Here is a 16,039-nt window from a genome sequence, read left to right as displayed (position 1 = left end):
TGTGCTTTAAACATCCCCAGCGATCTCCTGTGCTACAGTGTGTTACCACCTCCACCTGTGTGCTTTAACTCTTCCAGTGATCTCCTGTGCTACAGTGTGTTCCCATTACCTGCATACCTCCAGTGCATACAGAGCATCCCTACGCTACCAGTGGAAAAGTACTCCTGTACCAGCGGATCAGCCCGGTATTCCCCCCTCAAGGTGTTCTATCCCTTAAGGAGACCCCCCCCGTGCTCTTGTGCCTCGTGTTAGGCATACCATCTCTGGGCCACTGGTATTTGTGTCTCCATTCCCGCAGGGCTCGGGTACCTGGTCAATGGACCGCAACCTGCCTGCCAGGTGCAGCTAAGCCCAAATCCCGTTTTGCGGGGTCACTGGCGAACACCAACCTGTGGGTTAGACTCCGCTCCATTGCCCAGGTCTCGTCAACACCCAAGATCTGTGGATGAGGAGAACATATATCCAGGCCCCTCGTCTCCGATTCCTCCCGCAACCCAGATCCACAGCTTCCAACACTTCAGCATCAGGCGTGACAAGGTGTATTTAACACATAAATGCATTCTGTGTGTATATTTGGGTCATATTCCCAAGATATTTCATTATGGAATGCAATTATTCCAAAATACGGAATATTCCAATATCCAAAATACCCCTGGTCCCAAGCATTTTGGATATGGGAGACTCAACCTGTAGTATGTCAAATATCTGTTTCAATTGATGTAGTGCAGAAAACAAATAATTATGTATAATGTTTGAATGCCTTGAATGCTTTAACGCTTTAACTATGATATTAGTTATGATATTTACATAATTATTAATACAGGTTGAGTCTCCCATATCCAAATATTCTGAAATACGGAATATTCCGAAATACAGAATATTTTTAGCATGACTGAGAGAGTGAAAACTTTGCTTTCTGATGGTTCAATGTACACAAACTTTGTTTAAGGCACACAATTATTTAAAATATAGCATATAGTAATATTCAAGCTGTGTGTATAAGGTGTATATGAAACATAAATTAATTTCATGTAAGTACACAAACTTTTTTTGAGGCACAAAATTATTAAAAATATTGTATAAAATTGCATGAAGGTTGTATGTATAAGGTGTATATAAAACATAAAAGCATTCTGTGTTTAGATTTGGGTCCCCTTCCCAAGATATCTCATTACAGTATGCAATTATTCCAAAATACAGAATATTCCGATATCCAAAATACCGCTGGTCCCAAACATTTTGGATATGGGAGACTCAACCTGTAGTTGCTTTTGAAGCACAGATTGCATTGAAAAAGCTCTGAGAACCACTGGCTTTGGTACTTATAATATTCCCCACACTTTTTATTTGCTCTTCATTCGCACCCACTAATATAGTCTACATCAGTGTATCTCAATCCTGGTCCTCAGGACCTGTAAAGGTTCCAATTTTGCAGAACACCTATCAACTGCACAGATGTGTTACCAATCGCCCAGGTTGACACCATCAGAGGAGGTGAGAGACCAGTAAGTGCCACACCGGGTGCCACCACACCTGCTGACGCCTCAACAACTGGCACAATTTCAAGATCCACAGGTTACCTGAAAAATATGAACTGTTTGGGGTTCTTAGAAATGATTTTGAGAACCAATGGTCTATATGCCATTCTCAAAAGTTTTATTCATGTAACGTCTTTTAAAAAAAACATAGTAAATTATAGGAGTGTGAGTTATATATAAACCACGAGATACAGTATTTGCAAGTAAATGTTTTAAATGGGTTGGTTACGGGATGCCGGTGCTCGGGGTCCCGGTGGTCGGCATCCCGACAGGGTTAGGATACCGACACCTGTCGGTCATTATCCTACCACTCCCCCTCTCCCTACCACTAACCCTCCCTCCCCACTGCCTAACCCTAACCTCCACACTAGTGCCTAAACCTAACCCCCCCACACCCTAAACCTAACCATCCCCTCTTAGACCCTAACCCTCCCCCTAGTGTCTAACCCTAACCCCTAACCCTCCCCCTAACCTCAGTAATTACCATTTGGATGCCAGTGCCGGGATTTTAACAGATGTCGGGATTCCTGCACCGGCATTGTAAGCAACGGCATCCTGACTGTCAGTATTATGACCGGGTCCTGTTTTAAATATATCTCATTTCTACATATCCCCACCCATTTAACCATTATTCCATACTCATATTTAAATAGCATGGTCTAATTTGGACATTTTATCTTCAAATATTCTGTTCAATTCCTTATGGTTGCTATTACATATAAGCAGTCTTGAGCATGTTCTATTTTCTCCTGTTGTCCAGTGTTACATTGTAATAGTCAGATTGAGAGTGCTGCAGGCTGACTTTGGGTAATGGGTTTTATGGTAGTACAGCAAGGTGGCAGAGTGCCCTTTGAAGATTCCATTACTGTGTTGGGTCTATAATCTCATTTCACAACCACTATGAAAAAAGTAAACACAACTTTTAATTCTGTTTTTCAGGATATGAATGATTATTCGCCTGTATTTAACAAAGCCATCTACTGGGGAATGGTTGCTCCAGATGCTATTAAGGGCACAGTTATTGTTACAGTTACTGCTGAAGATTATGATCCTCCGGTAAGTCAATAACGTCTATTAATATACTTATACCCAAGTGAGAAAGCTCTTTAACCCTCATAAATGACAGTTGATTACTAAGAGTATCTCACTGCAGGGGCCATCACATACATTTTTGATGTTTGCCTAGTGCTTGTCATTATGGCTGCGGCTGGATTTTGTTACTACTCGGCCAACTGTAATATTTATTTGTAACTAGTTTAGAAGAAAAGGAATTGACATCTGTGTGTTTTGTCGACATGAGAAATAAATATATATATATATATATATATCTGTAAAACTTATAATTTAAGTGGGTAAACATATGAAAATTATATAGATTGGTTGTTGTTTATTTTGTTATCTTTACTATTGCTGTATTTAATCCCTTGTAACAGCATTAGTTAATGTAGTTTTATATTCTTTATATTCATTGTGTGTGTGTGTGTATATATATATATATATATATATATATATATTCTCTGATCTTGTACCTCTCAAAACATTAGCACAACATGGGCTTGTCGCAAATATCTAGGTAACCTCACTGCACCACTGTTCACAAATGACAATATCTAATGTTTGGTATTTCACGTCCAAAATGTCACGACTAAGTGTCAAGCTGGGTTCTTTATTTACTCATGGTAGTCCCATGCTCACCAAAATGTACATCCCAATGCCAGTGATGCAGTTCCATGACCATCGACCCACATCTGCATTGGTGATTCGTATACTTCCCACTGTTATCATGTAAAAAGGGCATACTCTACCTAGCCCAACAGCTTGTCCTGAGGTAGGATGATGACATCACATGATCTGCTCAAATACTACCCTGGAACAACCTCTTCCACCATATAAGTCCTGCTGTTGTCAAGTTTCACAGTCACATTGTAATAAATATTTACATGCTACCAGAGGTTTTTGACATGTTCTACTTATATATGTATGTAGCCCATGTAAAAAAAGCTCTGCAATTTGTTTCAATTAAATTGCAGACCTTATGACAGCCAATGAAATCACATTTGGTTCCAGCTAATGAATCCACCATAATTTAGAGTAGTGAAGCTGGAGCAGTTGTCCCATTTGGAGGTTTCTTAACACAACTTTCCATCCACTTGGTTTCTTTGCTGTCCTAATTATCAGTGCACACTTGCACCAGCCTTAATGCAAGATATCCTTCTGAAAACAGGCATCTGCACAACTCTGCATAGCATGCTATTCTGTAGGCACACCCATGCTATACTATGGTAAACGCAACACCCATTTATGACCCTCCAACCGCAAGGGGAGATACGACTGAGCTGTGTATGTCTCTGAATTGCTCTTAGATGGGCGTACTTGGATAGCATGCACAATCCACAAACATACAAGATCCGTTTACAAAATTTGCATTGAACACTCTTTCAAGCCCTTAACTTTGTAGCAAAGCTGTTATGCCTCCAACAGGATACTGTTGGGCAGATTTATGGAAGGCCATACTGCCCTATTTCTGACAAAAATAGCTGTGTTCACTAGTGATAGGACTCGTTATTTCTTCTGCCGATACATGAAAGGTATTGTCAGCACAGAAAACATTGTCATCATTGCTATAATCGGAATGGTGGTAAGGTTCACCGGCAATGCTTTACTTTTGCATGGGAAAACCTACTTGAACTATAAATCTGCAAAGACTATTATTATTATTATCCTTTATTTATATGGCGCCACTATCCCAGCAGGTTAACTTTTAACACACCAGGTAGTATCGCGAGTATCACTATACAATATTTTTGTCATAAATGCATGCAGTAAATTATTATTGATGATGACTTGTTGCTACTTTCAGCGTTGTGGTAAAAATACTAATTTGTTTATAAAATTAGCTGCTGATTTTTGTTCGGTCTAACCATTGAAATATGTTAAAACCTGGAGAGTATTATTTGACATTTTGCTGTACACTACATATGCTGTAATGATATACACATTCTTTTCAGAGAATGTTTAATTCTTTTTAGCGGTTTCCGTAAGACGATGGTTGTCATTAATGTAACATTTTAGACATTGTAGGTAATAATACAGTACCTTGTTCATTTCCTGTGAAATCTGCTGTAACTTGTGCTGAAGTGATAAGGGGGGCAATTAAGCAAAGTTTCTGAGTTTTGCCTTAAGGCATACGGCTTGAAGGATATAGCTTACAAACAGTTGTCACCATGACATGTTAGGTTAATACGTACTGTTTCTTTCACTGGAATTTACATTAACTATTCATTCACAGCTGTAGCAGAATCAATGTTCATTTTGATGACAACTGTCTTACACAAGATTCCATGGTACCTATTGTGTAACATTTCTAATTGCAATAAATCTAAATATGTAAATATACCCCTGTGGATTACCAGTAACCTGACAATGTGTTGAAGTCTAGAAAAACTAAATATTTCATATAAGATATGTAGAGTCATCTCAGTTGATCTTCTTTACATTGCTGTGTAGCTAACGTAAAACTTACCACTATTATTTTGTATGTACATTTTTTTTCTGTGCCTCAATCTGAATATTTTGTCTTGGATTTTAAAACCACGCAACACTAATTAGCACATTTTGCAGAGTATAAACCATTTTATTTCATATTTAGATATTCTTTAATGTAGCTCATCCTTTTTGATTGAAAACCCAAATTTTTTTTTCTGATTTATAAAATGTACCTTGTAAAATGATTCCCCAAATTATTGTATATTTTAACGGTCTTGATTGGATAAGCATTAGAAAAAAATCCTTTGTAGTTAAGTTTACATGGAATAAATTAAACCGTTAAGCTTGTGTGGCACAGAGTGAAATTTCCGAGCTGATTGAATTATTAAATTGCCTCTGTGTGCAGAGAATGCAACGCAGTGGAAGGAACAGAGAAACAGTGCAGTTGTTTCTTGTACTTTTAAGATTCAGAACATAATTTGTTACTCAAATATTTATGTCTGTACCTGATATATGCATCAAATAGACCAGAGTGCACTTTGAAAACGGCAAATTGTACTCTGGTGGTTGCAAAACAACATGAGATTGTAAACTGCACGGTGCATTAATTCAGGCTACGGGAATGTTCCAGTATTCCCTGTTCAGATCTAAATATAGTATTAGCACTATTTACTGAGAAGGACATTATCATTTGTATTATTCTTTAGAAAACAAGTGTGTGTATATATGATATATGTATATATTAAATATTTGGATAATGTGTATGGGACAGCGACAATCAAGTTAACACCTGAACCACCGGCAAATAAAATTACTTTGTTAAACTATAATCCACAACCGCACTTCCCAACAATATGGGTGTCAGCTACACTAAAATAATTATAACTTTGGTGGTATGCTTTAGAATTAGTTGTTAACAATTTAATAGATTGCAGTGTCTAGCGTGCTTTAAACCAACCAAAAAACGTGTAAACAAAATATATATGTGTGAAAAAAGTGCAATGCCTGGTATAATATCAATAAATTAATATAAAACACAATAATTTAAAGGTAAAAAATATATAAACAATTTATTTCATGGATTACACAGGTTCTGTGACTGATTAAAACCAGGTGAAATCCAGGCTTGAAGTAAGCCAGCCATAGAACCTGTGTAATTCATGAGTGTACCGGTTTAAAAGGATAGTATGGTAAGCCTATATACGGTGTGTGTGTGTATATATATATATATATATATATATATTATATATATATATTATATATATATATATATATAATATATATATATATATATATTAAAAGTATAACTATTACCACCGATATACAATCTTTCCATGCACACTCATGCTTGCTTACTTATGGCCTGCTCTATAAGATGAAATGTCAGTGTATACCACTGCAGACCCATTTTCCCACCTGCTGTGTTATATTCTGAACTCTAACACCAGCATTGCTGCAAATGGTTATAGTGAAAAGACTAGAGCTGACATATTGTTCAATGATAAGCAGGACACCTACATGATCAGACATTTGCTCAGTCCACCATACAGTATCTACTCCATGTTTTCTTCTGATCACCAATTAAGTACAGCGACCACAGAAAACTAATCACTGTTATCCTGGTCATTTCAGTTCACCACTGTTCTGTTTTGTGAGTTAGGGTTACAAAAAATGGAGATGTCCTTTAAGAAACTTCTAACTCATATTTTTGTCAATTTCTGGGAATGAATATAGGTGATGACTATGAAAATAGCTCATAGACTTCCTATATTTAATTTCAACAAATAGATAAATTTTTAGGAATTATATCACTACTGTATCTATTACAGCTAATCAGGATATCTCCTCTTCTGTAATGATTAAATAGCTGTCAGAGAAAAGGATTATTCTCTCCATACTGGATTTTATACCCTCATTGTCATATCACCTTTTTTTCTAGTACAGGTTAATCTATGAGTGAATGTCTGCTCCTGTAATGAGCTATATCACCGTTTGTGCAGTTACTGGTGCACTGGTGAATTAAACCGTATAAAGCCCATTCTGTGGCCGGCAGCCAAATTAATGATATATTGCGGAGACAGATCTAAATGTTGCATTATTGTTGTGATATTGAAGAGACATATACAGGTAATACTAATATTTATTTCAAATTTTACTGAGAGTAAGAATTTTGTTAGGGAGCACAAAGTAGTCGTCCGCTCTTGGTTCCTTCAGTATCCCAGTCTGATAATGCTCCTGGTAACTTCTTATAGACATAGGGATGTCTGCAAGACTCCACATACCTAAACTGCATGCTTCCAGATATCACACAGGTAAAAATCACAACATAGCATTACAATCTGATAAGTACAGGGGGAGATGCAGGGCCGGGTCCAGGGGTCGGAGCACCCTGTGCTGGCCCCCTCCATTGCACCCTATCTTCGCGGAAAATGGGGGTGTGGTCTAATTACCATAGGCCATGTCCCCAATGTGACGTTACTAGGAGGCGTGTCTGCCTCCAAATAACATCAGGCTGGGGCGAGCCTCACTAACTGGGCTTCCCCCAGCCCTCTCCCATCACTGAATGGATGCCGCGCGCATGCGCGCAGCATCCATTCAGAGTCTCCGGGGTCCGGCACCACCGCACAGATGCGGCACTGGGGGGTCCCCAACCATTTCGGCCCACGGGTGGAACAGCAGGACAGCACTGTCCCGCTGAAATCGGGATGTTGGGGAGGGGTGCGCCCTCTATGGATGGCACTCCTGTGTGACCGCTCAGGTTAAACACCCTTAGAGCCAGCCCTGTGGAGATGTACTAAGCCTTGGATAGAGAGAAAATAGAGAGCGATAAAGAACCAACCAAAGATGCTAATAAGAAGCAATTTAAACAACTTAAGTACCCAAAACACTTTTATTAGGGCTATTAGTTCACATCTACTTTCTGCCTGTTCCGCATTCGCCGTTTTCTGTTTTCTCCTCTTTAGGAATTGAATAGGGCGAAACAGGCAAAGGAGGCTGAAAGTCAGACGGTGAAACTTTTCTGACTTTTCGCCTCTAATTGAATACGAGCCTTTGTGTGTTATGTGTGAATACCAAATTATCAGTAGTTGTACCTTTGCTAATAAAGGTACTATCTTTAGAATGACGTAGGAACTACAGTAAAGCTTCTATTTGTCTGACTCCATCTTTGCTGCTTCCTCTATTATACTATTGAGGGCTGGAGCTAATCGTACAATACAGAATTTTTTTCCTAATAAGAGAATTTAACTAATCAGAAGCTGGTTACATTATAAATATGGCCCCCAATTATCAACAAAGCATAACCCCTTTAGCGCTCACTAAAGGGGTTATGCCACCCTTTCTGGATTTAACAAACAGCGGTACTCTAAGAGCCCTGTCGCTGGCAGTGTTAGGCTACAAAAAGTCCAGTGGAGGACCTCGCAGAGGAGGAGGACTTCGCGGGACCTCCCCAGGAGATTTTTCATTTTTATCACAGTGATATTAAACAATAAAATCCGTTGGTATTTGATTTCATTGATTAATGGTGGTCTATGATAGTATGCTCAAGAACTATTTGCATATGCAATTGCTATTACGTTCCCGCAGTTCATGTAGATTGCATTGTGGACAAATAATAAAAACAATAATGTTTTTATTTTTAAATTGATGCAAATAAGTATTTTGAAATCCCGATTTACCAATCCTAACCCAATCACTGAGGTAATCTGAGATTAAGGATATAGTATACATGGAATATAAGGTATTCATGCCAACCTTTACCTACACTGATTAGCACTATTTCAATCAATCCTCTTTGCAACAGCTAATTATCAATTTGTCAGGGTTTAATTGCAGTAATTCATCAAGTGTGTGAATAATTCACAACTGTGTTTTGTGTTCTGTGCACTTAATGCAAACAATAATTTACTTTGCCTCTTCTGTGATCACCCATTAAATATAGTAATGTTTTATCCCAGACTGTAGCTTGTGGTGCATAAAAATAATTAAACCACAAAACAAGACTGTCTTTGTTTTACAGTTGTTAATAGTAAGAAAAAAACTCTGCAGAATATTTAGAGAAAAAGAAACAAATTGAGGGGAGATTATCAAACCTTCGCGAGAGAAAAAGTTGAGTTGTTCACATCAACCAGGGGCGGCCCTAGCCCAATATTTTTGGTAAGCGAATATATGATTTGGTGCCCTAGGCAGCGTGCGTCTGAAAAAATTAAGGGGGTGTGGTCTCATGGGAAAAGCCGTACCCATGAGCCACACCCCATTTTTGTCACGCTGGATGCATGCCCGGCGCTCTGGGAGCTGTTGGCCATGCCCCAAGTCCCTCTCACATGCACAGCATTTTTTCACTGCTGGCTCAAAGCAGCTACCCACCTTTTGTTTTGTTTTACTGAGGATAGATATGGCTACCATGCAGTAGTGCCCGGAGGCTAGTTAGAGTTGTGCGCCCCCCCACCCCCGGAGAAAAGGGAAAATATATAAGATGCATATTATATATCTATCAATAATTATACACGCACGTGCGAACTGCGGCAATATTAAATTATTATCAGGACAAGGACTTGATAATAAATATGCCACTTTGGGGCCCCATATTAATTTATATATAAATACATTCAGTATATATATCCCTCACTCAGATCCCCCCATACACTTCTCTACTGCCTCTCTCAGTTCCTCCGCTTGCACACACAGCACTCCACCCACACACATCCCCCATCTCACACAGACCCCGCCCCACACACACACAGCTCTCCTTAATCACTCAGACCCTGCCCCACACACACACAGCTCTCCCTAATCACTCAGAGTCCCCCACACAGCTTTTGAGAAATAAGAAAAAGCACAATTTTGCTGGAGATAGGGCTTTTTAGACACTTATAAATAAATTCCAAGGGCATCAAAGGTAAAACTGCAGTCAAACCTCCGCATTTTCCATATGCCCCAAGCTGCAATGCCATCAATAGATGTTGTTGCCTAATAGGGCTTCTCTCTGTATTGTACACTGAGAGGGATCCAATTGGATCTCTCCCAATGTCCACTGTGGCGCGCGGGTCAAATGACGCATGCACAGAGGGTCTTCTGGGTCATAAACCGGGAGTCTCTTTAAATATATAATGAATGTGACATGACAGAGTGATAAAACACATGCCCTATAAATGTATTACTATTTTCAGCACCTCCCCCTCCCCCCACCCCATAGGGCTTGCACTTGCTATGTTTTTCAGCCACAGTAGCCACTCCTCAGCCTCTCCCGACTCCCCCACAATGACAGCCGCCAGCTGTGCTGACTTCCATCCACTCCCCACACTCCCCAGTGTCCCCACAGTGACAGTCAACATGCAGCTGTTAAGTCCTTAAGTTATACGCCTGGACCGGCCGCACTGTCTTCCTCCTGGTTCCTCAGTCGAGCAGGCTCAGCCTCACATGTTGTGTGATGTCTGCGACCAGAACAGTCCAGACAGGTCACGGAGGAGGAGCACCACTCATGCTGATTGGAGCTCAGCTCAGCGACTCCTCTGTTTCAGCACAGCACTGCAGTTATAGCAGGACACGGAACAAGTGACAATGGAGCAGTTGTCCCCTTCATGGCTGGTGCCAAGCGGCAACTGACTCCATTGTCTCTGACACACACACACACAGTCAGACATTGATCCATATTCAATTTGGGAGTGAAAAGTCCATGCTGGACTTTTCGCTCCACATCAGAGATTTTCTGGGGATAAAGTATCGGGCGCGTGCCCGCTTTATCCCTATATTCAATTTAAAATGTGCGAAAATGGGACCCGGCGAATTGGGATCTACGAAAAAAATGGGAATTTTCGGGAAAGAATTTGTAGGACCCTGCTAAAGCTGTCCAGACATGGGGGATCACTATGGGTACCTCCGTTTTTGCCAGCAGAAGAAAGTCGGGTTTTTAAATAGCAGCGGCAGTTGTTTTTTTCCCGACATTGAAGAAGTGATGCAGAAGAGCACTGAGGGTTTTTTTTTTTTTTTTTTAAGTGGTCCCATCAAATTTGGGGTACATTAAAATGGGTACTAGCATAATTTTAAGTCCCTAAAGTCACCTGCCGCTAATAGCCTATTCTAGAAAACTTATTCATAGAAAGGAAGAAAGAAAATGTCCATAGTGGTGCACTAAATAAACATGCATAAAACATAACTTTTAATAGTATATATCTATAATATCAAGGACTAAAAAAGCAAAATTATTAAAAAAGTTTAATGTGTGTAGTGTAAGTGACTCTATTAAAAATGCGTGCGCTCCTAAGTCATACAGTATCCTATTAATGATGTTAAGTATAGGTCAGCTTATGACTTGATTATACCAGTATTAACCAGATACCAATTATACGATCAATATCACATATGTATAGCGTGCATAGTCTGGTTGCTAGGGTTAACATATAATGAACAGATATATGTTATCCTTTAAGACGTATATCAAGGTGTAATTAATGATCGAGGAGGGAAAATTCCTCTCCAGGACTAGGCCTTATAGATATATGATTCTTCACTTCTGTTTTTAACAAATTCTCTGACAACATGTATATTGAGTACTTTTATTATGTTGCTGCAGCGCTCACAGCAACAAAAAATTTTCTGAGTAATTATAAGTACACACTTCCATCCTTAACATCCAATTCAGATGATATCAAATTATTCATACTTCCTTTATAATTTTCACATAATATGTTGTGACCTTATTAATATATATTATGAAATATCTGGTCTCACACAATGACCAGCGCATGGATAGGTGGGAAAGTTATTATGTAAATGAAAGATATTTCCACTCCCACTCACTAGACTGGATGTCAATTTCTTTATATGCTCAATCACATGTCTCAGGGATTTTTCTTCACAGAACTATACTGTGTTCTGTGATCCTTAAATTACAACCAGTTAACAAACAAGTCAGTATAATTGGTACTATCGTTGAAACAACATCATAATATCAGATCAGCTGACAATAGTTTACTACATCTCGCATTGCAATGTACATCTTTCTATCATCATAGATTGTATTTCAGATGTCAACACTGGGATGTAGAACTATTATATCAAGGACACAGTATTGTGGAGTGCCGCTGACCGACGCGGCGTTTCGCTATGTAGCTTTATCAAGGTAAGCCGAGCCGCTTACCGGAAGTTGCTTAAGTACTCCTGCATTTTCTTGTGACCAATCCACAGCTCCTAGAGAGGAAAGATCTTCCAATCGGATATCTCCATGTGTCCTAATGTTCCTCCCAGTCTCTAGGACTGACATGTATTCCACGCCTATATTACTAATGATGATATCCTACGTCTTTCAGATACAGCTAATCAAACCCAGATAAATATCTAAGTGATGTTCATTGTGGTCACATTCCCATCTTCATGTGAGTGTGTATCATATTAAACTATATTATGAATGATTATTACGATTTTATGTGATTCTATGTAATAAAATAATAATAAAACATTGTTATTCTCATTCAATTACTTAAACATAAGATCGATCCAGGTTTAGATGAAGAATGCAGATAAAAAGGATTCCAAATGCTCTAAATAAGAAAATTATTGAAACTTCTTTCAATGGAATATGTTTGATGTATAATAAAATTAATCTTGATAATTCTCCATATACAAGAGAAATATATATATACATGCCACAATGAGATTGGCCAAGTCATTTAATGAGTTAACCATTATATTTATATTGATATACTATAAACCCTATGTTATTGTACACCCATTATTAAGAAAAATTATAAATCAAATTCTAATGATAAATATATGAATCATCTTTTAATCTCAAAGTCCTATTTTCTTGTCATATAGCTTAGAATTACTGTATATAAGTGAAAACAAATATTTTCATATGTGGTGAGAAATTATGACTATAAATCATCATATATCATAAATCATCTATAGTGCCCAAGTAATAGCATATATATTATAAATAATTCATGTAAAAAGCAATAAAAGGTGAAAATCATTATCTGAATCCCATTAGTGATAAGGAGTATATATAGAGAAATATCCTATATATACAACTATGTGTTTATAGATATGTGTATCCTCTAGGATTCCAAAAAATTAAAATTCTCAAAAAATGGTGATATAAAGATGTGTGCCCCATAAATAAGTGATTGTAAAATGTGAACTAAGTGAATAAGAGAGGAAATAAGTATATCCTCATATAATAAGTGATAAGGGAGAATAATCATAATGTTGGGCCTAATGGACTATAGTTGCAAATCCATTCTCAGTATTCCAATATCAAATAATGTTTTGGCCGAATTTTCATCATTGTTCTTATATTATTCCCCTAAAAAGGGTATATAGCTGTTTTCTTCATTTAGGCCTGTTGGTGTGACAGTGTTCATCAAAAATATTAGTCGGGTTTCTTGTCTCAACAGTTCTCTGTCTATGTCTCCTCCTCTAATATTGAGATTTACTTTTTTCATCCCATAAATTTGTAATCCAGTCGGGTTTCCTCCATGAAATTTGAGAAAGTGTCTAGCTATTGGGGTAAGAGGTTTATACAGTCTCTGATCCCTTTCTGCATTCCTTATGCTGTTTAGATGTTCAAATATTCATTTTTTGAAGGGTCTCTTTGTTTTTCCAATATAATTCTTCTGACATGGGCATTGTATGTTGTACAGTACTGCTGTCGTATCGCAAGTAATGTATTCATTAATATACCACTTTCTGTTAAATTTGTCACAATATGATTCAGTCAGAATCATAAATGGACATGTCTTGCATGTTCCACATTTTCGAGAACCCTTTTTAAAATATAATTGTCTGGCCGGAGGTTCCAAGTGGCTTCTTGTTAACATATCTTTCAAGTTCTTGGATCTTTGCCAACTTTTTGGTATTCTACCTCCAATAATTTTAGCCAAGTCATGGTCTGTGTCTAAGACGTTTAGATGTCTCTGTAGGATATTCTGAATACATTTCCATTCAGTGCAGAAAGTTCCTATAAATCTTACACTTTCATCTTGTCTCTTGTCTTTCTTAGGGGTCAATAAATGATCTCTTGTATATTGGTTGGTTTCCTTATATCCCCATTTAATCATCCTGTTGCTATATCCTCTACACTTTAACCTTTTACTCAACCCTTCTGATCTTTCTCGAAAGGTAAGTTCTTCATACGAAGAAACTCTCCTTTGGGTAGGCCTTTCAGAACTGGAGGAAAATGCGAACTTTCTCTGTGTGATATACTGTTCGTGGATGTTCCTTTTCTGTAAAGATCTGAAGATAGGTGTCCATCCTCCTCCACTTTAATAGTAATATCCAGGAAGTTTATTTTCTCTTTGCTTGCTTCGTATGTTAATTTAAGATTCATGTTATTATTATTCAATTTCATCATGAATTCTTGGAACACTTGTATGTCTCCTTCCCAAAGTATCAAGAGATCATCAATATACCTTGACCACAGTATAATCTGATTGGTATAAAGGTCATTTTCCTCACCAAAAACTACTTCTCTCTCCCACCATCCCAGGTAGAGGTTGGCATACTTGGGGGCACACTTGGTCCCCATCGCCATCCCTCGTACCTGGAGGTAGAAGTCGTTGTGACATACGAAGTAGTTTTTGGTGAGTACAAATCTCAAAAGTAATACCAGGAATTTGCTGAATTCTGTCTCCTGACCCATACTTAGAAAATCTTCTACTGATTTCAGGCCATATTCATGGTTAATGCTTGTGTATAGGCTCTCAACGTCGCACGTAATCAGCCATGTGTGTTTATTTAATACTACATCTTGAAAACACCTGCCGCATACTTACAGAATACCCCTGAACCTATTTCCCTATTTTTAAACAATGTTTCCCCCTTTTTTTTTTTCACCCCAAATTTTTAATAAATTTTTTTGTGGTGTCCCTATTTTGTTTTTAAACTTTTTTTGACACAGTTTATTTTTAAATGACATTCCCAGGGGTGCAAGCTATTTTTTTTAAGCCTACACCCCTACACCCCAATTCTGCACTTTTTTTCGCCATATAAAACATGGTGAAAAGTTATCCCCATATTTTTTCAAAGATTTTTCGAACCTGCGATAAGTCTTTGAAATTGAATACGGGGATAATTGAAATAGGTGAAAATGATGTCATTGGTGATAAATTATCGCTGATTCCTACTTTTCGTAGCCTAATTGAATACCCCCCATTGTCTCACACATAGCAGTCAAATGTCTCACATACCCATGCACAGCTTCAAGACAGTCCAGCCCCCCTCTCGTGGCAGAGCTGCAGTTGCCATGTGAGTTTGTGACTCCCATTTAGACAGTACAACCCCACTGCACCAATCCCCTGTCGCTGCTGCTGTGTTCTCTCCCGCCCCGGCTCACAGGATAAGAGCTCGGGTTGCTGGGAGGCAGCTTCAACAAGGTAAGAAGACACAGCAGGGAGGGATCCTTTTAGTTCCCTCTGCTGTATCAGATATTGGGCTGATTCAGACCCGCTCGCGAGCGGGTCGATGTTTGGCCACTGCGCATGCGCATGCCGGAGCAGGCTCAAACGTGCGCATGCGCGAGACCCGTCTAGCGACGGTCTCTCCATCGCTCCGGATCTCGCACCAAAAGGGGGCGGCTGTCGATTTTGATCGACAGCTCGCACCATTTTGGAGGCGGGCGGGGGGGGTTGCAAGCCAAACGAAGGCGTTACAGACTGAACGCCTGCCGTTTTGGGGGCGGCCCCACTGACATCACAAGTGTCACATGAGTGTGTGACATAGGAGAAGTAAAGCACACATTGGATAGCCTGGCATCAACTAATATGTCTTTGTGTTTATGTTTAATTAAATAGTGTTAAAATGAATGTAAACATTTAAAATTCTCTAATGCATTAGGCTAAGTGGACCACTTATGTTTACATTTTCTATAAATACACTTCTACATTTCCATTTCAAACACTGTTTCCACTCCATTCCAAAATACTTCAGAACCTCCAAATGATACAATTAGCCATGCATTCATAGAAATAAAAAAACCTTAGTTTCAAAACATCATTAACTACTATCTAATACTTAAC

General features: G+C 38.6%; 1 protein-coding gene across 1 annotated transcript in view; it reads left to right on the top strand.

Annotated features, from left to right (window-relative positions):
- Window positions 1-16,039, top strand: part of PCDH15 (protocadherin related 15) — a 1,543,840-nt gene that overhangs the window by 1,214,930 nt on the left and 312,871 nt on the right. Inside the window, exon 21 of the mRNA XM_088459638.1 lies at window positions 2,478-2,594. Coding sequence (XP_088315764.1) covers window positions 2,478-2,594 — 117 coding nt within the window. The remainder of the gene's footprint in view (window positions 1-2,477; window positions 2,595-16,039) is intronic.

Source organism: Taudactylus pleione, unplaced genomic scaffold, assembly GCF_031769625.1.
Source record: "Taudactylus pleione unplaced genomic scaffold, aTauple2 ptg000918l, whole genome shotgun sequence".
Lineage (NCBI taxonomy): Eukaryota > Metazoa > Chordata > Amphibia > Anura > Myobatrachidae > Taudactylus > Taudactylus pleione.
The sequence above is the reverse complement of the archived record's forward strand: the minus strand, read 5'-3'. Positions and strand labels throughout refer to the sequence as shown.